The 23009-nt window shown below is 33.0% G+C and overlaps 1 protein-coding gene across 1 annotated transcript; it reads left to right on the top strand.

Moving 5' to 3' along the window:
- Positions 1–13453: 13453 nt before the first annotated feature.
- On the top strand, positions 13454–14893 carry LOC145954121 (uncharacterized). Its single transcript, XM_083067851.1, has 3 exons — positions 13454–13689; positions 13829–14228; positions 14340–14893. The coding sequence occupies exons 1-3, from the start codon at positions 13511–13513 to the stop codon at positions 14742–14744; spliced, it is 984 nt and encodes a 327-aa protein (XP_082923977.1). The 5' UTR covers positions 13454–13510; the 3' UTR covers positions 14745–14893.
- Positions 14894–23009: the final 8116 nt, after the last annotated feature.

Below are 23009 nucleotides of genomic sequence, written 5' to 3'. Positions count from 1 at the left end.
ATAATATCAAAATTTTTAATGTTACAAATTGTTACTTTCTCACAATTTTGAAATGTAAAAATTTACTTACAGAAATTAACCTTTTAATTTTAAAAAATATTTTTTAATGAATTATTTGAAAAATTCTTTATAGTTTAAAGATCTATTTAATAATTTAATCTAAAAAAGGAAAGAAAATATGAATAATCACTAGTATTTTAGTTTATATAATACACAAAATAAATATTTTTAAAAAATAAAATTTATAATAAAGAAATATATTTAAACATATAGATTATATCATAATTCAAATATATAATAAATACGTAATTTTGAATATAAATTATATTAAAATTTATGATCAATATTATATACTATGATATAATGTTATTTTTAATTTTTAATATTTTTCAAAATAGAAAAATTTAAATTTAGAAATAAATATGTAAATGATAAATTACAATATATACCATGTTAATTATTATTTTTTTTACGAAATTTAGCTGAAAATCAAAACTTAAAAATTACTCTAATAGAATAGTAATTCTTAAAAAGACTTTAGTTCAAAATTGTAATTCTAATTTATATATTACTAGTATTTTATTTTGTATAATATACATAGTAATCGTTCAAATTTATATTAAATAGTTAACTTTGAAAATATAAATTATTATGCAATTAAAATTTATAAATAAACTAATATTTTAACTTATAAATCATATTTTATGTTTATTGTAAATTATTAATATTATGATTTTTTTAAATATTGAGAAATTATTTAAAATTATTAAAATTCAATTTAGTAATAAAAATGATAAATTGAAAGGGATAAAAGGTTATAAAAAAATCTTTACTTTTTCTCGTTGAAGAAAAGTCATTAAATACACTTTCGATGAAAAATGGTTATTAAAAATGCTCTCTTTTAATATAATTATTCTAATTTATATAAAGAGAGAATTTATCCTCTATGTTTATAAAACATATTATTTATATTCATATATATTTGATAATAACACTTTTAGGAATTATTCTTTAACGAGGACATATTTAGAAACTATTAGACATTTGACAAGGGCATCAATTGTCATAGGTACTAAAATAAACAAAAGTTTGAGTATTGTGTGATACCCTCTACCTTGCGCATCAATACTCATAATAGTTAATAAATAAACTCTAATCGTTTTGAAGAAATTTTAATATAAAATGAAACTATTCATAAAAACATCTCCATGGATAAAGGAAATGATATTCATATCCACGCTTAAAATCATATACTTAAACAAAAGAAAAACAAAATTTAACAAAATAACTTTGTGGTTAATAATAAAACTACTATAGGTCAAAAAGTAGTTACATGATCCATAATTATAATAAGAAATTCTATGTAATAAAGATCCTCATCTAAGGACCTCAATGTCACATCTGTGACACCCATTCTACATCAATAGATAATACAATTGAAAAGAATAAAATTCAATTAGAAATTTGTAGGTAAAATAGGTTCACATAAAAATTGTCTCTAAGCATCCAAACGAATTAAAACAAAATCATAAAGCATAAGATTTGCAATTGTATCTAACAAGGAAGAAATAGTAAATCAAAATAATTCATAAACTCATATTCTAATCCTGTTGTCTCAATGTCATATTATCAGAGCAAACCCATTACTTCAGCTCTTGACACCTTGAGTGCCGACCTCATCACTTAAGCCATTACCTAAAATATACCACAATGAGATGAGTGAGAAAAATAAGCATTCATATGCAAAACACAAGAAAAGAATTCCACCCAATATATAGTCAACCCACATACATTTCAATCACAATAATGTCATCATTGCACAAATCCATCACGTATTATCACGACAATCATATCATCATACAACTCATATGTCATGTTCATGCTCACATCAATGCATATACAATGCAACCTCCTAATAAGCATCAATTCAAAGCGTCGCACAATGGGTGAACCTCATCAATCTCCTTAGGCACCGCCATCCATGGCCACACCATTTACATAATTTATGATCGATGTCACACCGTTAATCATCACTTATGACCAATGTATAAATAATGCATCCCACACCGTTTACATCACTTATGACCAGTGTCACACTGTTAATCACCACTTATGGCCAGTGTGTAAAGATACATCCCCTATTAATCACCACTTATGACAAGGGTAAATGTGTATGCAAGATGCAGTAATGCTCATGCCATGTCACCTTATACTTTTATCCTTTCTGTCCATGCCAATGGACAATTAATAATAATAAGCCACATTAAACCACATTCGAACATCAATTCATCCAAACACACACCATTCATACTTAATCATACAATAGTCATCTATGGACACCACACAACTCACAATTACCATCAAACACATCAATACACATAGCATATTTATAGACTACGTCGGGCTTCACCAAGCTACGCTCAACTTTAAGCCACAATAGAGAGCACTCACATATTTTCATGCTCAGCAAAATTATAATTTTGTCTGGCGCTAAGGAACCACAAAGAGCACCAAGTGTCTCCCATGCTCGATGTTAGGGAATCACGCCTGATGCTAAGGGACCATAGAGAGCACTAGGCATCTCTCATGCCCGACGTCGAGGAATGACGCCCAACACTAAAGGAGAATAGAGACTCCCCCAAGGTGGTCACGCCCGGCATGAAACGTTCTACGGCTGGCTTAACCCTTTTTGGGCTTCAAATTCATCAGTATGAATGCAATCTCGGTGCCAAGGACTCAAGCCCGCGGTGCCAATGCATTTTCCAGAAAATAGTACGAACAAAACATCCCTAAAACTCAATATCTATCATACAATCATCCTTTTACTAATTCAATCAGTCAAAAACACTTATTTTTCCAAAAAAAAACACATCATAGAACATTAATTTCATGAAATCACATATCAATTAACAATACCCAAATTCCTCATGAAACCCTAACCCATAGAGACATTCCAAAGGGATTCAATCATCTATCAGAATGTTAATTTCACCAAATAATACAATAAACAAGTTCATAGTTCAGTTTTGAACCTAATTGGATCATCAAATTTAATTTCAGAAAAGAAATAGAAGAGTCTTAAGAACTTAGGGATTTCTTCCACTACCTATTCTCTCTTGTAATCCCACACATGAATCACTCATTTCCCTCCCTTACCTTATTATGTTGATAAGATTAGTCTGATGTAGTTTGAGATGATTATGAGCACTTCTCCTCCGAGCTCCATTTTTCTCTTCCTTTTCTCTCTTAATCCTTCAGAACGCCAAATGAGACAGATGAGTTAACTCTGCCCAATCCCTCTCTTAAAAGCCCACTGAATTGGGTCAACCCGACCCATTTCCCTCCATCCATTAAAATAAATAAATATAATGAAATAATTCCACTCTTGTAAAATTAAATAATACTTCTGACTATAATATAATAATATTAATAATATTATTATAAAAAAAGATAGAGTGTTACAACATCCTATCTGAACTCGACCCATAGCATATCACAAGGAACATGCCTCTTTATGAAAATCATCCTCACGATGATCCTCACATGCAATACACACATAGGAACACAACAACAACAACAATAATAACAAAAGGGAGTGTGAATTATCTCACTCTAACATACTTATACATAGATATATGTTAGGCAAAAGTAATATTCCATACGCCATATAAATTAATATTTCAGGTAATTCTAATCTGACAACCTTAATATCAATACATTCATATTAATAGGCTCAAACTCCTCGTTCTCAACCTAATGATTTCCATCAATTAATATTTTAGGTAATGATAATCTGACAACCTAAACGCTCTAAAACTTTATGCACGTAAGTACTTCATAACTCAAGATCCAAAAACTCTACTCTTGGCTCAAAGGCTTATCCTTATGACCTAAAGACAATTACTCATGGCCAGAAGGTGAGTGCTTATGGCCTAAAGGAGAATACTCATGGCCCAAAGGCAATTACTCATAGCCATAAGGCGATTACTCATGATGGATGCTCCATATACCAGACTCTGTTCAACACTTTATCTCATGAACTCAACTCATACTCATCTCATTGACTTAACACATCCTCTTAAGGTTAATATCATGCGTACGACTCACCATCTTGTAAATCTCATGCATACACATCGTCATTGTTTCATTCTCATATCATACATTATCATTGTCTAACATCTCATCATTAACCAATGTCTCAAATGTTGCACACAACATTCCCAAGTCAAATATCAACATCTCATCACATTACGTACAACCATCCCATATCACATAATTATAATCATCTCCTACCACTTAAATTTCTCATGCTACACATAAATATTTCATATTATTTGTATTACATGGAAACATCTCATATTACATACAAGCACAAAGCCTCAAGTACAAGATCTTACAAACATAATTTTGTATATTCATCATAACTTATTCAGAAATACCCCTTCTCATCCTTTCTCTTTCTTAACTATTAATATAAGTTTCTCAAACCATCTCCAAGATTAGACACTTAAAGAGTAAATCAAATTACCATTGTGACTCTCACACTCACCATTATAACCACACAACGCTCATGTCGTTTAAATTACACATATCACATATCAATCCAGTCGCATTCATCGTAACACTTTACTTCACACATCACATTAAACCAACAATTAAAACAAAGGTTCTCATCACACACCAAATAACTTAAGGATAACCTTTTCATTACAATTGCAATCATACAAATCACACTTCACTATTCTATGCATTGTGCTTGACATGACATTGTGCACACCCATCAAATTTATCTCAAAGAGTCCCTTGAAACTCCCATGCCCAATGTGGACTACTCCACATGCCTAACGTTAAAGCCATAGAGAGCAACTTGTACTCTTTGTTGGGGATGTCAATTGGGTGGGGTGGGTACAAGTAGTAGTCATCTGGCCACTATCTACACCGTTAGATAAATATTCGCCTCATACATGTCCCTGTATCCACAACCATTAAGTAAATATACCCACAAATTTTTTCAATATGTGTGAGTATCCATGGGTATCGTAGATATTCATTACAAATTGTAAATAATTAAAACAAACATTTTAGTGACAATTTTTATTTATTCTAATAATTTCTTTGAAAATAATAATTTAAAATCTAAAAATTAAATTATTCAAATATTATACACAAGCTTATTAATCAAAATTCTTCAATTTAAAAACTAAATTTAATTGTTAAAGTACTTCAATACCAAAAGTTTAAAAAAAATTCAATAAACTAAAATAATTCAATTCCACAAGTCCAAAGTAAAAGTTAAAATTATAATATTTTAATCTAACAAGTAAAAATAAAAGAAATGTAACTATTATCATATTTTCACTCAACATATGTTATATATTTAAATAAAGGTATTTAATAATTTTATTATAACTAATTTTAACAAGTATCCACGTGGCAAGTATCTTGATATCTATCCTCGCCCTCATTTATTAATGGGTATGGTAATATACATTGTACAAGTATACCAATTATCATAGATATTAAATTGAACAGAAGTTCAAGTTATCAAATCCACAAGGATTTGAGTTTATAATTTTATAATATAATTTTAGTATTGAACAAATAATTTTATGAAAATTTGAATTTGTTCAAGAAGAAATATTTAAATTTAATGAAAATAAAGTAACACAATAAATTATGTTGAATTTGAATTTATAAGAAGAATATCAAAGATTGATTAACTAACTTTTCTTATGTAAAATTTGTTAATTTTTCATTCTATATTGTAAATAAATAGTTAATTCGACAGTTCATAATTATATTTAAATCCTAATTTCTTTGATGAGAGATTATAGGTTGTTTAAGGAAAATCCTAATTCCTTAGTAATTTTTGTTGTGACACCCTTCTCTACCCCAAAAGATTTAATAAATAAAAAATAACTTTTTTTTGGAATAAAATATCTATAATATTTCTCCTCACAAAACTTATAAAAGGGTTCATACCCTTAACCATTATTTAAACCATAGAAAACTCATTAAGCATTGTTTAATCCAAACTAAGAAAACCTTTTAAATCGAATAAGTTCTAACAATAATACAAACTTAAAAAGAAACTCAACTTAAAACAATCATTTATCTTAAAACTTAGCCCCTATGTCACATAATTAGAGCAATATCCCTCCCTCTTTATTATTCTCCTCTTTTAAACCCATCTTCTCGTACCTACTTTATTCCTATAATTGACGTTCAATCCAAACACAAATATACAAACACAGGAAGTCAAAATACATCTCATCCATCACAACATATACAAAGCATAAGGATACTCACACATAATTCTTACAACAAATGCATCATATATGTAGTCTTTCATCAATTCCTCTCATATAATATAAATAACAAGTTAACACATTACATTGCATTATCCCCATCATTCCATTGATCACAAATACATCATATTCATCAATTAAGACTCATGATATGTATGCTTCTAACTCTAAATGCATGTGGTACCATTCTCCTCCTCCTCATCATGTGGTACCCCGATTTTCATAAAATTATATTTGTGACACCCTTACTACCCCAACACATATATAAATAAATCTTGTAAATAAATTAAAGAATAAAATATTTAACGTTGGTAAAAAAGGTTCACATAAAACCTTCATAAATAACCAAAATAATTAAAAATGAAATTTAGAAAGTAAAACTTGAGAGTTTACAAATTATTTTTAAAATAAATACAACTCTAAATCCATATAAAAATTCCATATCCTAGAATTTTCTGCCCCGATGTCACAATATCAGAGCACACCCACAACTCAACAGTTGACATTCTAGATGCCACTCAAAGCCGAATCTTCCTCACCTAAAACATCCACAAATTGTACGGTGAGAAAAGAAAACATTTATCTATAAAGCACACAAGGAAATCCACAACAACAACTCATCATAACTTGAAATGTTATTTACAAGCATTTATATATATCATAATTTATCAATCATTCATCATTTTCACATCTCAATTCACAATTACATCAATCCATCACAATCCACATAAATCTTACAATTAACACTATGTCAAGGCCACGCCACAATTGACACAAGTGATACGGGTTAATTGCCTCACTCATCCCACACCATGCCAGGGGCACGCTCCTCCTTGTAGCATCACTTACCCAAGGTTCGTCTCATCGCTGGTCATTAGTGTGAGGAACCATAATCACATTACAATCCACACAAGTCTTGCAATTAACCCTATGTCAGGGCTGCCATATTTGACATAAGTGATGCGTGTTAATTGCCTCACTCATCCCACATCATGCCAGGAGCACGCTCGTCCTTGAAGCATCACTACTCAAGGTTCGTCTCATCCCTGGTCATTAGTGTGAGGAACCACAATCACAATCATATTTACATCCATATAACATCTCATCTCATAGCTCAATTCCATATCACATACACAATTCTATATCACATACACAACAGATAAGTCCAACAAAATAAGGGTTTACACACCCCTCAAGCAATTCACATCTAGATCATCAAATCTTATCAAGTAATATAACAATAACATTCATAAATTAATATAATAATCAATGGAATTATCAATTTAATATAATAATCAATGGAATTATCAATTTAATATAATTTTAACATAAACAGTAAAACCCCCAATTATTCCAAAACCTAACTCACAAACACTTTTCTACAGTTTCGTTCTCCCTCTCAGATCATCATTCTTACAAATTAAATATAGATTTCTAATCCTCAATACATACAGAATCTAATGGGATCATCAATTTCTCAAACAAAAATAATCCAATTTTTCCAAAACCTAACTTACAGGCACTTTTCTATAATTTCGTTCTCTCTCCCAGAGCATCATTTTTACAAATTAATCATATATTCGAAGTCCTAAATATATACAGAATCACATAAGACCAATAATTCTCCAAACAGAAATAATTATAAAATTACTCATAATCCTAAGGGACTCTTCCTCTACCCAATTCCCTCATGTAACTCTACATATAAATAATTCCCTTTTCCCCTGTACCTGATTAATAAATAGAAGTTGAAACTAAAACAGAGATCTCTTGGTCTCCTCCTCTAAGTGCCCCTCAATCTTCAGAGAGTGTAGAAGGGAAAAAAGAGAATGTAGAAGAAAGAAGTCAGAACTGAAAGAAGTCAGAACTGAAAAATATGATTTTAGGAGTGCCAGAGTACTCAATTTAAAGGCATCAGGATTCGCGGAACGGCCTGTTTCAAATCCGGAATGGCCCGTTCTGAAATCTCACGTCATGTGTAAAATTTACATCCAGAACGACCCGTTCTCAAACCAAAACAGCCTGTTCTAGAGTTTGCATTAAAACTCTCAACGGTCATATTTTGGAATGGCCTGTTCCGAAACCGGAATGACCCGTTCTCAATAAGGTTCAAAGGTCATTTCTGAAATCCAGAACGCCCCGTTCCAGCTAGGAACGACCCATTCCCAACTAAGAATCATAGACAAATTTTATGGTTTGGAACGGCCCGTTCCAAATCTGAAACGGCTCGTTCCGGTCTACCAAAAGTAGGTTTATTTAGTAATTTGGAACGGCCCGTTCCGGGCTACTAAACCACCTTAATTGGGCTCTTGGCTCAGTGAAAATTGGGCTCTCAAACAATCTGTGAAAATTGGGTTGTTACAATATTAATAATATGGTAGTATTTAATTTAATGTTTTAATGTGTTTCTTAGAAGGATTTTTAATATTATTTAGCTATTTGGTATGAGATTTATTTATTTTTTATACAAAACATTATTTTTTTTTAGAAAAGGGAGAAGTATATTTTATATTATTTATCTATTTTATGTGAGCTCTATTTTAATATAAAGCATATTTTTAATTAATATTTGATTATTTGATATGAGACAGGTTTTTATGAAATGTATTTTATTAAAGTTAAGCATATGATATTTTGTATTAAAAAGAAAAAGTGTATTTTGATTATTTTTAATTATTTTATGAGAAAGGGAATGAAGGAATGATGTTTTGGTAAATGGTTAATTATTATTATTTATTTTATTAATTGAGAAAAAAAGGGGTTAAGGAAGTTCTCAGAAGTTACAAGTTATTTTCACATATTTAATTACGCTCATCCTCGGAGAAGAAGACCAACTAGATTCTGCTCGTGATTCATCCTCTACTCATCAAGGTAAGGGGGGAGTGGAAAACCTCACTCGGGGGTGTGAGAATAATTGTTAGGTAGTCGGATTGACCCCCAATCCCTTACCTGATGTATGTGTATAGAAACAGACACTTTATAAAAGTTTTCTATTTTGCTTTCTGATTATTCTATTGTGTTCCTTGTGTGATTCTAAGTGTGAATATGTGTTCAATTTCAAGAATAGATAATTTTTTATATGAATTTGAGTGCTATGTGAGTTCCGAGGGAAACCCTATGAGAAACAGGAAAATTTTGAATATTTTATGTTTTGGCTTTTTGAGTTTTTTGTTGTGTTCCTTGATGAATGTTGAGCATGAATGTGTGTTTAATTTTCAAACTGGATATGTTTGCTAGCAGGATTGACCCTCAATCACGATGTATGCATATGGAAACAAACACTTTATGAATATTTTCTATTTTGCTTTTTGACTATTCTGTTGTGTTCCTTATATGATTATGAGTATGAATATGTGTTTAATTTTGATATTGGATATGTTTGATAGCAGAATTGGCCCCATATTCTTTGCCTGATGCATGTTCTTAGAAACAAGCACTTTTCAAATGTTTTTTGTTTTCGCGTTTGAGTATTTTGTTGTGTTCCTTGATGGTTGCTGAATTTGAATATGCGATTAATTTTGAAAATAGACAAGTTTTGATATGAATTAGAGTGCTTTGTGGGTTCCTGTGGGAAATCGTATGAAGTGAAATTAGGGATATGATCTTTGGATGAGTTTTGAGGCATTATATGTAAAATTGATGATGGCTTCGTGTTTTGGGTAATATTTGAAGTGCTTTGACTGATTGAAATATTATATTAACTGGTTGGTTGTAAAAAATGTGTGAAATCATGAAGTTAAGTCTATGACCTTTATGCTTCGTATGTTATGAATTACGAATTGAATGTGTATGATGTTGGATAATTTCCTGGTATCGTTTATGTGCTATTTTGATGTATATGACTGTGAGAAGTTCCTTGTATAAGACTATGTGAATATAATGTGAAAATGTGAAAAGTGAACATGTGAACTGTGACATTAGTATTGTAACATCCCGAATTTTCTACTAGTATAATGGTTAATTATTATTTATTTTTATATTTATGGAGATTATTTTCTTATAGTTATTTTTAATGGGTTTTATAGGATATTTTAAAAGTTTTTAATAATTATTAGTATTTTAATAATAAATATTTATGAAAATTATTTTTGGATAATATTTTAATTTTTAGTAGCCCAAAACGGGCCGTTCTCAAACTGGAACGGGCCATTCTAGACTACTAAAATGGCCTATAAAGACTAGATTGGAACGAGTTGTTTCAACACATGATTCTATGAGTAAAATGCGAAGCCAGAATGAGCCGTTCCGATTTGGGAACATGTCGTTCCAGATATTGACGTTATAGGTAAAATGTGATTTCAGAACGGGCCGTTCTAGTTTTGGAACTGGCCGTTCTGAATGTGAAATTTACGCATGACGAACTAGTCCAGAACGGGCCATTCCGGATTTAAAACGGGCCTTTATGGCGACTCTTGATGCCTATAAATAGCATGCTCTGACACTCCTGAAAGGACATTTTTTTCACTTCTGATATGTTTTTCTTCTACACTCTCTGAAGACCAAGGGGAACCCAAAAGAGGAGACTAGCAAGATCCTGCTTATCGAGGTAAGGAGGGAGTGAGAAACCTTGCTCTGGATGTGGGAATGTATGTTGGGTAGTGGGATTGGCTCCCAATCCTATGTTTGTTGTATGCTTATTTATGAAGGGTTTTTTTTTTTTTCCAAATTATATATGTTTCTTCTATTTGCTCTTTTTATATGTAAATAAATGTATGATTTGAGATCTCTATGGGTTCCTATGGGAAACCCTAAGGGAATGCATTGGTGATTGTAAGAGGAGATTGTTTGAAGAGGTAATTGTATGAGTAAATTGTACTATTTTAAATGTTTATTATATGAATTAGAGTGCTCTATGGGTTTCTGTGGGAACCCTATGAGAAACAGACATATTTCTAATATTTTCTATTTTATCTTCTGATTATTCGGATGTATTCCTTGTTGAATGAGATGTATGAATATGTGTTTAATTTCGCAAATAGACAGGTTTTGATATGATTTTGAGTGCTCTGTAGAGACTATGTGAATATGATGATGTGATATGATGATGAGACATGATGATGTGATATGATAATGAGACATGACGATGTGATATGATAGTGAGACACATGACGATGTGATATGATAATGAGACATGATAATGTGATATGAGAATGCATAGAGTCTTGATTGACATGCATCATTTGCATAAATGTTTTTAAGGGTACGATATGGAATACACTGCCAGGGAAGGCCCCCTAGTGTAAAAGATTTGGGGATCAATCCTTGGGGACATGGTTGTCAAACTCGCGAGTCAACTCGTAGACTCGGACGAGTTTACGATTCTAGAGGAGCAAAACTGGTTAACTCGCTTGTAGAATCGTTTTTGGGTAGACTCGGGTAGACTCGGGTAGACTCGGGTAGACTCGGTCAGAATCGCGAGTTTGAGCCCGAGTCCACGAGTCTGGTTACATTTTTTTTACCCCTAAATGGCCCAAAACGACGTCGTTTTTGCCTAGGGTTAGTTAGTGAGAACACCAGTTTCCCTGCACGCGAGCTTCCTCCACCATTCTCACATTTTTGAGTCTCCCTCCGCACCATTGGAACACCCATCTCTGCCTCAACGAATGCACAGCTCCGCCTTAATGAACGCGCAGCTCCGCCTCAACGAACGCGTAGCTCCGCCTCAATGAACGCGCATCTCCACCTCAACGAACGCGCATCTCCACCGCTGCGAACGCACGTCTCCGCCGCTGCGAACGCACGTCTCCGCCGCTGCGAACGCACGTCTCCGCCGCTGCGAACGCACGTCTCCGCCGTTGCGAACGCACGTCTCCGCCGCTACGAGCGCACGTCTCCGCCGCTGCGAACGGTGCCGCAATCGAACACCGCCGTATACGAACGCCTCATTGCAGCTTCTGCCGCATACGAACGCCTCATTGCAGCTTCCAGCGTCATCGTGAATTCGTGAGTGTTACTTCTCAGTTCTCACTCCTATAATTGCAAGATGTCTGAAATCGGTGGTGGCTCAAAGTCTTCAAGCAATGCATTTCTTCTTCCAGAGCAAGGAAAAATGCCCATGGAAATAGGACTGACATGGGTTGGAAGCATGGGACAGATGTTCTAGGCAATGGCAAAAAGGTGAAGTACAACTATTGCACAAAAACTATCAGTAGGGCCTTGCTGGTACTAGAGAAGATTCTGAACCATGTGCAATGGTACCAGAAGAAGTTAAAATTCTAATGATGAAAATTGTTGCGGAGGCTAAAGAGACATCAATGAGGAAAAAGAGATTGGTTGATATTGATGAGGAAGATGACATACAAAAAGAGATGGACATGAGGGCTTTGACAAAAGGAAAAGGAGTTGGTGGTGCTGGAGTTCAAATAACATTAAACCAAATGATGAAAAAAGACTACAAGGACCAAGTTGATCAACAAGTTGCAAGGTATTTTTACACAAGTGCCATTCCCTTCAATTCCATTAAAAATGTAGAGTTTATAAAGATGTGTGAGATGATAGGGAGATATGGAATTGGTTATAAACCCCCTTCTTATCATGATGTGAGGGAGAAGCTTTTGAAACAAACTGTGATTGAAACTGATTCAATGCTTGAAGAGTTTAAGAAGGAATGGAAGAGGAATGGTTGTTCAATCATGTCTGATGGATGGACAGATAAGAAGAGGCGATCAATTTGTAACTTTTTGATCAATAGTCCTAAGGGGACAGTCTTCCTATATTCATTAGACACATCTGACATCTCTAAAATAGCTGATAAAGTTTTTAAAATGTTGGATGATGTTGTCAATTATGTAGGAGAAGAGAATGTGGTCCAAGTTGTCACAGACAATGCTGCAAATTACAAGGCAGCAGGTGAAATGTTAATGCAGACACGGAAGAATTTGTATTGGACTCCATGTGCTGCTCACTGTATTGATTTGATTTTTGAGGATTTTGAGAAGAAGCTAAAGGTTCATGAAGTGACTATCAAGAAAGGAAGAAAGATTACCACCTACATATACTGTAGAACAATGCTCATTAGCATGTTGAAGAAGTTCACTAAGGGGAGGGACTTGGTTAGGCCCGGTATAACTAGATTTGCTACTGCTTATTTAACTCTATCTTGTCTCAATGATAATAAAGCATCATTGATGTGTATGTTTAGTTCAAATGAGTGGAAATTAAGTAAGTTTTCCTCTACACCGGAGGGAAGAAAGGTGGAAGGCATGGCTTTAGATAGTCGTCTATGGAAGAACATAATCATATGTCTCAAAGCCGTTGTTCCTCTTATGACTGTCCTTCGCTTGGTGGATTCTGATGAAAAACCTGCCATGGGTTTTATATATGATGGGATGGATTGTGCCAAGGAAAAGATAAAAATCAACTTCGGCAATGTTAAGAAAAGGTAAACTTTTCTTAGTTCTAAACTATATTTCTATTGAAATTTAATGATCTTATTTAGTAAATTAGTATAGTTATGTACTCATGTTTCTAGTATATGATAATGGCAATATTCCTAACTTGCATTTATTTCATATTTATAGTTATGAACCTGTATGGAATATTATTGATGAAAGGTGGGATAAACAACTCCATAGACCCTTACATGCAGCTGCATATTACCTCAATCCCCATTTCCATTATGACCCTAATTTTAGAGATGATGATGTTGAGGTTAAACAAGGGTTATACAATTGTATGACAAGGTTGGTGAGTGACTTGAATGAGAGGAGCAAGATTGGTACGCAACTTGCTGAATTTCATTATGCTAGAGGGTTGTTTGGTCTTGATACTGCAGTGGCTAGTAGGAAGATTATGCTTCCTGCAGAATGGTGGGACTTCTATGGGGATGGATGTCCAGAGTTAAAGAAGTTTGCAATCCCTGTACTAAGCTTAACTTGTAGCTCTTCTGGATGTGAGCGTAACTGGAGTTCATTTGAAATGGTAATTGAATTAATGTCTTTGTTTTTAGTTGTTAATTTTTAATGTTTAGAAATTAGAGTTTTAGCCTTATAGGTAATCTTGAAATTTTGGTTTTTGTGTTCTATTTTCTAGGTTCATACAAAGAGAAGAAATCGCTTGCATCAAAGGAAGATGAATGATTTGGTTTATGTGATGTATAACTTGAAGCTAAAGAGTAAACAAGTGAAAAGAAATCTTGTTATTCCTTTTGATGAACTTCATTCTGATGATGAGTGGATAACTGAGGAAGGAGATGCTATTTTTAATGGAGAGAATGTCCAACCACCACTTAGGGATGAAAATGAAAATGTGGATGATGGTGGAAATGTTGAACTAGTTGGAGATTCAACCAATCCAACTTTAAATGACCTTGAGGATTTGGTCTTTGATGATGTGAATATTGAAGAACCCTTATCATCAAATGAAGAGGATGAGCTTGAAGAAAATGAAGATGATGATGATGCACATGCATTTGTTGGAGGATTGGACTTTGATTGATTAATTTAGATCTTGTTTTATGTTTTTGATTTGTGGACTTATGTGTTTTCGACTTTTGGTTGTTTATGTATGGTTAAGATTTGTATTATGACATTTTATTGTTGTTATTTGACTTATTTCAGACTTAGAATGTTGAAATAGTGATATCATATTGTGTGTGTTCATGTTTTTTAATATATTTTAATATTAGGTAGACTCTTACGAGTCTACGAGTCGAGTCTACCAGAGCTCCACGAGTTTGTGTAGACTCTCGAGTTTGACAACCTTGCTTGGGGCAATATGCCATGTGATGTTTTACTGGCGCCACATGCATGATAATATGTAGTCCGTGTCCATACATATGCATTCTTAATGTTATATGATAAATTGATGTTTTTATGTCTTGGATGAGTGAGATGTGATATTATTATTAATCTATCTATGTTATACATGTCTTGTTTGTGTTTAACTATCTGGTGTATATTCCTACACTGTGAGCCAGAGTGAGATGTTTCTCACTCCCTTTTTTGTGTTACTTTCCTTTGATTATTATACAGGTGATCATCAGTGTGAGGCTGAGGATGTTGGTGACGAAGCTTAGGCTTCTATGTTGGACTTTGCTCTGATAGGACATGTGACATCGGGGCGTAGATAGGATTAGATTAAAATGTTGTTTTTTTTATTAAATTGTTTTGGAAACCTTAGCGTCATTTCTTTGTACTTTCCGCTGATTGAGTTATTTGTTTAAGTTATTGATGTGGTACTCTCTATCTAAACACGTTTGGTATTTCAACTATGAAAAATTATGTTATTCAAATTTTGTTACCTATGTATTATGGTATGCGAGGTAAAGGCCAGGTGTCACAAGTATGATGAGACGTGATCAATGAAATAGTGAATGTGTGACATGCATCATGTGCATATATGACTCCAGGTGTGCCGCTTAGGCCACATGCCGGTGATGTATTGAGTTATTCCAGGTGTACCTTGGGTCACTAGTGATGTATTGAGCTATTCAAGGTGTGTAGCTTAGGCCACATGTTAGAGATGTATTGAGCTATTCTAGGTGTACCTTGGGTCACCAGTGATGTATTTATGAATGAATGTGCCCCTAAGTATGTTGATGTAGTAGCATACTAGTGATGAGAAATGTGCAACTTCCCTATGGCACCATATGTATGCATTTATGAGTCGTGTCTATGACATCATTGCATGATAAATGAATGTGCATGTGTTCTAATATATCTGTAACTTGAGAGTTGTGCTTGGTTATGTGTAACTTGTATGGTATTTGTTATTATTGTGTGTGTTGCCTAACATTTATTTATACATCTGAACCAGAGTAAGATGTTTCTCACTCTTTTGTTGCTCTATGTGTATTTTATTGTGTTGCAAGTGATCATCAACATGAGGATATTGGTGACGAGGCTTAAGTCTCATTGTGGGGTGTACTCTGATAAGACATGTGACATCGAGACTTAGTTAGGATTAGCATTGGAGTTTCATTACTATTATTATGTTTTGGAAAGATTAATGTTTTATTTTGTCATCATTTTCGCATTGGATTACGATTTTTGAAATATGAATGTGAACTCTCTATCTATGTATTTTGGAACCTTGTTTCGATTAAGAAAGTTTTATTTACTCAGAAATGTACTTTATATTTATTGTGTATTATGCATGTTGGGTAGAGGGTGTCACAAATAGTGTAAAGACCACTCCACATCAATGAAGCCCCATGAATCACCTCATTAGGGAATATCCATCAAGATCTGGTCAAAGTGTTACAACTGACCATGGTAGCCTTTCATTCCCAATTGAGGTTTTCCCATCATAACACCCCAAGACATAAATAGATGACTTATGATATCCTAACTGCATAAACTTACACTATGTTGCGAAACAAAGCATGTTATGCATGGACTCAAACAACAATAACAATATAATTTGAATCAAATGCATACTCAAGAAATTCTCCTCAAACAAATAACGTAAGAGGCTTAGAGTTTGCCACTCTACCTTTATCCCTCATACATGCTCAAAACTTGATAATTCCCCTCCCTCTACCTAGAATGATGAGTCTCATGAAATGGTGTTCCTTCGATAGCTTCTACCGTCAAAGTGCTTTCCCCACAGTCTTCTTTGATTTTCCTTTTGTGAGCTCTTAGAGTTTCAGAAATGTGCAAACTGACCTAAACCTATCTTATTTGAATTAGCTTTCGGGTTAGGCCCAAAGTTTATCCCAAATGTTTCTAATGAGCTCTCCCCTTTTATTCTATTAACAAAATATATTTTTTTAATTATTCTAATTAATCATTTATTTATTAAAAAATAAGATGTTACATTTGTTAAACAATCCTACATAAATGTCAAGGATTAAAATTTGACTGATAAGATTTATCTCAATTCCTTGGTAATAAATGTTATTAGCATTTTATCTAGGTCGTAATTTTAAAAGGATTTGTCGACCTTCATTAAAAAATTATGAAATCATGAAGAGGTTGATTAGGCCACATCAAGCATTAAATACAAGAATAAAACAATTAATTATATAAATACTTTATTGAAGGAAAAACATAATTGTTTTTTTACATAGTTTAAGTAGTTACCTCAATTCCTAACAATACAAAACTTAGCCACTCATGACTAAGGATTATATAAGAGAAGATTCTTTGATTGACCCATGATTTCAAAAACACTCTCATGCCTAGCGCCACGTTAGTTCGTGAAGAACTCGAGTATGTGCAAATTTTGCACAACTGTCTCAAGTCCCCAAATCCTCATGTCAAATGGTAAAATCATTAGTTTTAGGTCTCTTACTCATTCTCTTGCATTTAAATACTCACGTTACACATCAATTACACATATAGTCTTAATTAGCATTCATCATACTACTATATAAAATAAGGATTTTACAAAAATCATAAGCACTCGTAGATTTATGATCAAAACACTCAACACAAAATTAATGACACATACAACTCAATTATCACATATAAGAGTCATAAGAAACTAACAGAACATTAATTCTCCTTCACCGAATCAAATCATGAATTTCTCCAAGAATTAGATAAACATGCAAATAAGGTTGGCTTAACCCCTCTACCCAATAGTTATTTGACACCCAAAAGAGGAGACCCTCACTCCTCCTTGCCTTTGTGGATGCTTTATGATGCATGCTTGATAATTGCTTAAATTGAGTAAAAGATATCGACATATTTGAAAATTATCACAAACCTTTCTATAATGAGATCATTTTTAATAAGTTCTCTTAATATCTTATCCCTTTCAACGTAACGTGTTTATCTTTATTTCTAAGTTGTATTTAAATAATTTAAAAGAAATTGTCAATAGTTAAAATAATTTTGTTTAAAATATAAATTATTTATTATAAATCTAAAATATAATTAATATGTCTAAAATATTTATTTATTATAAAATTTATTTTCAATTATAATATAATTTTATATTTAAAATTATTAATTATCCTGTGAATGATACATAATATTTCACACTCTACCCTACATGCCATTATAAAATAAACATGAAGGAAAAGATAAATAAAGGTCTAAAATAAACTTTAATAAAAGAAAATAATTTGAAAATCTTCAATAATAAAGGAATTCACATATGTAAAAGCATGAAATAAATACAAAAAAAGTACCCAAAATCAAGTAGCTAACAAAAGGCCATTACATTACTAAAGGAAACAACATAGGTCCTAAACATGGCAAAGACCAGGGAAAACATGAAATCCTAAATTAAAAGTCTTGATGTCACATCCTATTGGAGTTCAACCCATCATCATAACATAAGGCCCTAGGCTTCATCTCTAGCATCATCGTCAAGATTATCCTTACCTATAAAACACACACAAGAAACACACAAAAAAAATAAAAGAAAGTGAAAAATATCTCACTTTGACTATTGGTGTAAGATATAGTCAGATAGCCACATAAAGCATAACATATAATAAACTAGATTAGCATAGCTTTAATAGCAATTATCGGTTAATAATCCAATAGTTGAATTAAAAGTTCTTATGAGATCAAAAGGAAGACTAGCATATCATCTAGAATCCCTTGAAGTGTTATAAGTTTTTATGATAACAAACTCTTTTCTAAATAGATTAGAGTTTCATAAATGCCTTTCTCTAAAAAAACAACAAACAAGAAGTCAAAAGTTTTTTTTTAAAAGAAAGCATTTCAAATAAAGCAGTAACATACTTCGTCTATAAGATGAAGCACCAGACGAAGCATATGATCTGGAATAAAAGACATATTTATTTCTCGTTATACTATCAGACTATTACTTGAGAAAACATTAATACTTTATTCCTTAATAGATCGAATAAGGAAGGTTTCATGAAGAAAATGAAAGTTTTCAAAAAAGGAATGTCAAATCACTATGTCAGATAGAAAGAGAAAATCTTGGATATCTCGGACAAGGCACTTAAAAGAACGACTCTATTCTGACACCACTTTGTCACACTCAAAATAGAAAAAAAAGATGATAAGTAGTTGCCTAAATTAGATAATGGATACACACATCTCTGATTAGCTTTTAATGCTTGCATTAAATGCATTTATAGTAAGCTCTAAAGAATAACTAGGAAGACTGACGAAGTAACTCATGAAAATTTGAACGTTAAAATTTTGAACGTTGCTACAATGGTCATCTTCTCTGAAGCTGTTATATAAGGGTCAAGCCCTCAAACAAAAAACAAGAGGGATTGAGAGATAAGTAAGAATGCACAATGTTAATAGGGATGAACACAATATGAAGTAAAAAGAGTGTGTAAGAAAAAACAAAAGAAAGTGCTGAAAATAAAGAAGCATCAAAATAGAGCAAAACTCACACAATGAGAAATAAATAGTTGAAGCTCTACAAAGAAGACCTTTATAGCAAATATTGTATAGAATTCTTTGTAGACTACTTGTGCCAAAATTGTATAGCGCAACGTCTAGAAGAGACAAAGCTATTTTTTTAACTCTTATCAATTGTATTAGTAAGGGTTAAGCCTGGAGAAACTTGTTTAAAAGAATACTTAGTGGTTAAGCTTTAAGAGACTAGTTTAAAGAATACTTGAGTTTAAGTCTGGAGAGGTTTGTTGAAAGAATACTTGATTTTAGCCAAAAGTGGCTTAGTAAAGAATACTTGTATCTTGTTGAAGATAGTGGAACTCAATTTGGTTGGATTGAGAACAGGACGTAGACTTTGGGTTAGAGACGAACAAATATAAAAACACTTGTGTCATTTCATCTATTTTACCACTTCGTTTGATTACCTTCCAGTACTTCATTTGTTTACATTTTTCACTACCTCATTGTAAAAATGCGAGTTTTTAATATACACTATTCAACCCCCCTTCTAGTGTGTATCTTTCTCTCCAACAATTCTTAATGCAAATATTAAGTATACAAAAATTTTAAAAACTTTGAAAATGATATAATTCTTCGTTATTTAATATCAAAACTGTGACACCCTTACTACCCCAACACATATATAAATAATTCTTGTAAATAAACTAAAGAATAAAATATTCAACGTTGGTAAAAGGGTTCACATAAAACCTTCAAAAATAACCAAAATAATTAAAAATGAAATTTAGAAAGTAAAACTTGAGAGTTTACAAATTTCTTTCAAAAGAGAAGGTATAACTCTAAATACATATATAAATTTAGCCTAGAATTCTCTGCCCCAATGTCACAATATCAGAGCACACCCACAACTTAATGGTTGACATTCTAGATGTCACTCATAGCCGGATCTTCCTCACCTAAAACATCCACAAGTTATACGGTGAGAAAAGAAAACATCTATATGTAAAGCACATACAAACACACCACAACATAATCTCTTCATAACTCATTACATAATGAAATATTTATAAACATCTATATATATATATATATATCATAATTTATCAATCATTCATCGTCTTCACATTTCAATTCACAATTACATAAATCCATCACAATTCACACAAATCTTATAATTAACACTATGCCAAGGCCATGCCACAACTGACATAAGTGATACGGGTTAATTGCCTCACTCATCCCACACCATGCCAGGGTCACGCCCTCCTTGTAGCATCACTTACCCAGGGGCCGTGCCATCCCTAGTCATTGATGTGAGGAACCACAATCACATCACAATCCACACAATCTCTTGCAATTAACCCTATGCCAGGGCTTCCATATTTGACATAAGTGATACGTGATAATTGCCTTACTCATCTCACACCATGCCAGGGTCACGCCCTCCCTGTAGCATCACCTACCCAGGGGCCGTGCCATCCCTAGTCATTAGTGTGAGGAACCACAATCATAATCATATTCACATTCATCACATCTCATCTTATAGCTCAATTCCATATCACATACACAATTCCATATCACATACACAACAGATAAGTCCAACAAAATAAGGGTTTACACACCCCTCAAGCAATTCACATCTAGATAATATAATAATCAATGGAATTATCAATTTAATATAATTTTAACACAAACAGTAAAACCCCCAATTGTTCCAAAACCTAGCTCACTGGCACTTTTTTACAGTTTCGTTCTCCCTCTCAAATCATCATTCTTACAAATTAAATATATATTTCTAATCCTCAACACAGATAGAATCTATTGGGATCATCAATTTCTCAAACAGAAATAATCCAATTTTTCCAAAACCTAACTTACAGGAACTTTTCTATAATTTCGTTCTCTCTCCCAGAGCATCATTTTTACAAATAAAATATATATTCATAATCCTAAATTCATACAGAATCACATAAAATCAATAATTCTCCAAACAGAAATAATTATAAAATTACTCATAATCTTAAGGGTTTTTCTTCTACCCAATTCCCTCATGTAACTCTACATATAAATAATTCCATTTTCCCCCGTACCTTGATATGTAGAAGCTGAACCTACACAAGATCTGGTTGGTCTCCCTCGCTGGGTTCCCCTCGGTCTGAAGCAGAAAGTAGAGGGAAAGAAGAGAGAGCAGAAGAAAAGAAATAAGAAAATGAGAGGTGTGCCTTTTGGGAGTGGCAGAGCGCTCTATTTATAGGCATCAGGCTTCGCCGAAACGGCTCGTTCCAAATTCGGAACGGCCCGTTCTAGACCCTTAATTCACGACTAAAAACCACATCCAGAACGGCCCGTTCTCAAACCAGAACGACCTGTTCTGGGGTGCATTTAATACTCACAACGGTCATATTTTGGAACGGCCCGTTCTCAACTCTGGAACGGCCCGTTCTCAATTTGGGAACGCCCCGTTCCAATTTGGGAACGCCCCGTTCCAATTTGGGAACGCCCCGTTCCAATCTAAAATTTGTAGATGATTTTTGTATTTTGGAACGGCCCGTTCCAGTTTGGGAACGACCCGTTCTGGGATACAAAATCACTCTCGTTTTAGTCATTTGGAACGGCCCGTTTCGATTTGGGAACGGCTCGTTCTGGGCTACTAAAACACCCTTGCGAATTACTAAATTACCCTTATTGAGCTTTTGGGCCCTCGTACATTCTATGAAAATTGGGCTGTTACAAAAACAACGTATAAAATATTTTTATGATTATTCGTCAACTTAAATTAATGAAAAAAAGTATCAAATAGGTTTCAATTTTTTTTGAAAATTTGTAAACTTGATCTATACATTAATTAAGAATTTTTTATTTAATAGTTAGATCTTCGAAATTTGAAGTAAAATATGTTTATTGAGTGAAATGAGTCTACCAAGACTTACTTTTGGAGTAAGTGAATATCTTTTCTCTCACACAAACAAACATGCACGCACGCACGCACATACATATAAAGGTATTTATGTAATTTTTTGATGTTTTGAGTAAAATATTAGTGGTGACTCCTTCGAGCCTTTTCAAAACCATTAGTGAGGGATTAGTTCGGTCTTCGACCATTCCCAAAGCTGATGAGATTTTTAGAACAAAGTCCAAGCCATTTGTGAACAAGATTGGAATTTTTCGGATTCCGATAATCTCGTCCCATATATAAATGGGAAGAAAGAAAAAACCCATTTAAGTCATTTATGGGTATCTTATTCCTCATAAAGAAACTCTTGGTTCAATTTTAAGACCCTTGCATATGTCTCCATGGTTCAACATTGAAAACATTGATCCCAAATTCCCAATATCTTGTTGATCCCTTGCATATCCCTACTAAGTAGCATTTTCCATGTTAGTCCCTAGTTTTGATCCTCACTTTCTAGTGTTAATTAATTTTTGCATAATAAATCACTAAATCCATAAAATATAAATTTTC

This window comes from Cajanus cajan, chromosome 2 (genome assembly GCF_000230855.2).
Source record: "Cajanus cajan strain Asha chromosome 2, NIPB_CcT2T_4, whole genome shotgun sequence".
NCBI lineage: Eukaryota > Viridiplantae > Streptophyta > Magnoliopsida > Fabales > Fabaceae > Cajanus > Cajanus cajan.
Note: the sequence above shows the minus strand (reverse complement) of the source record. Positions and strands in the feature narration are given on the sequence as shown.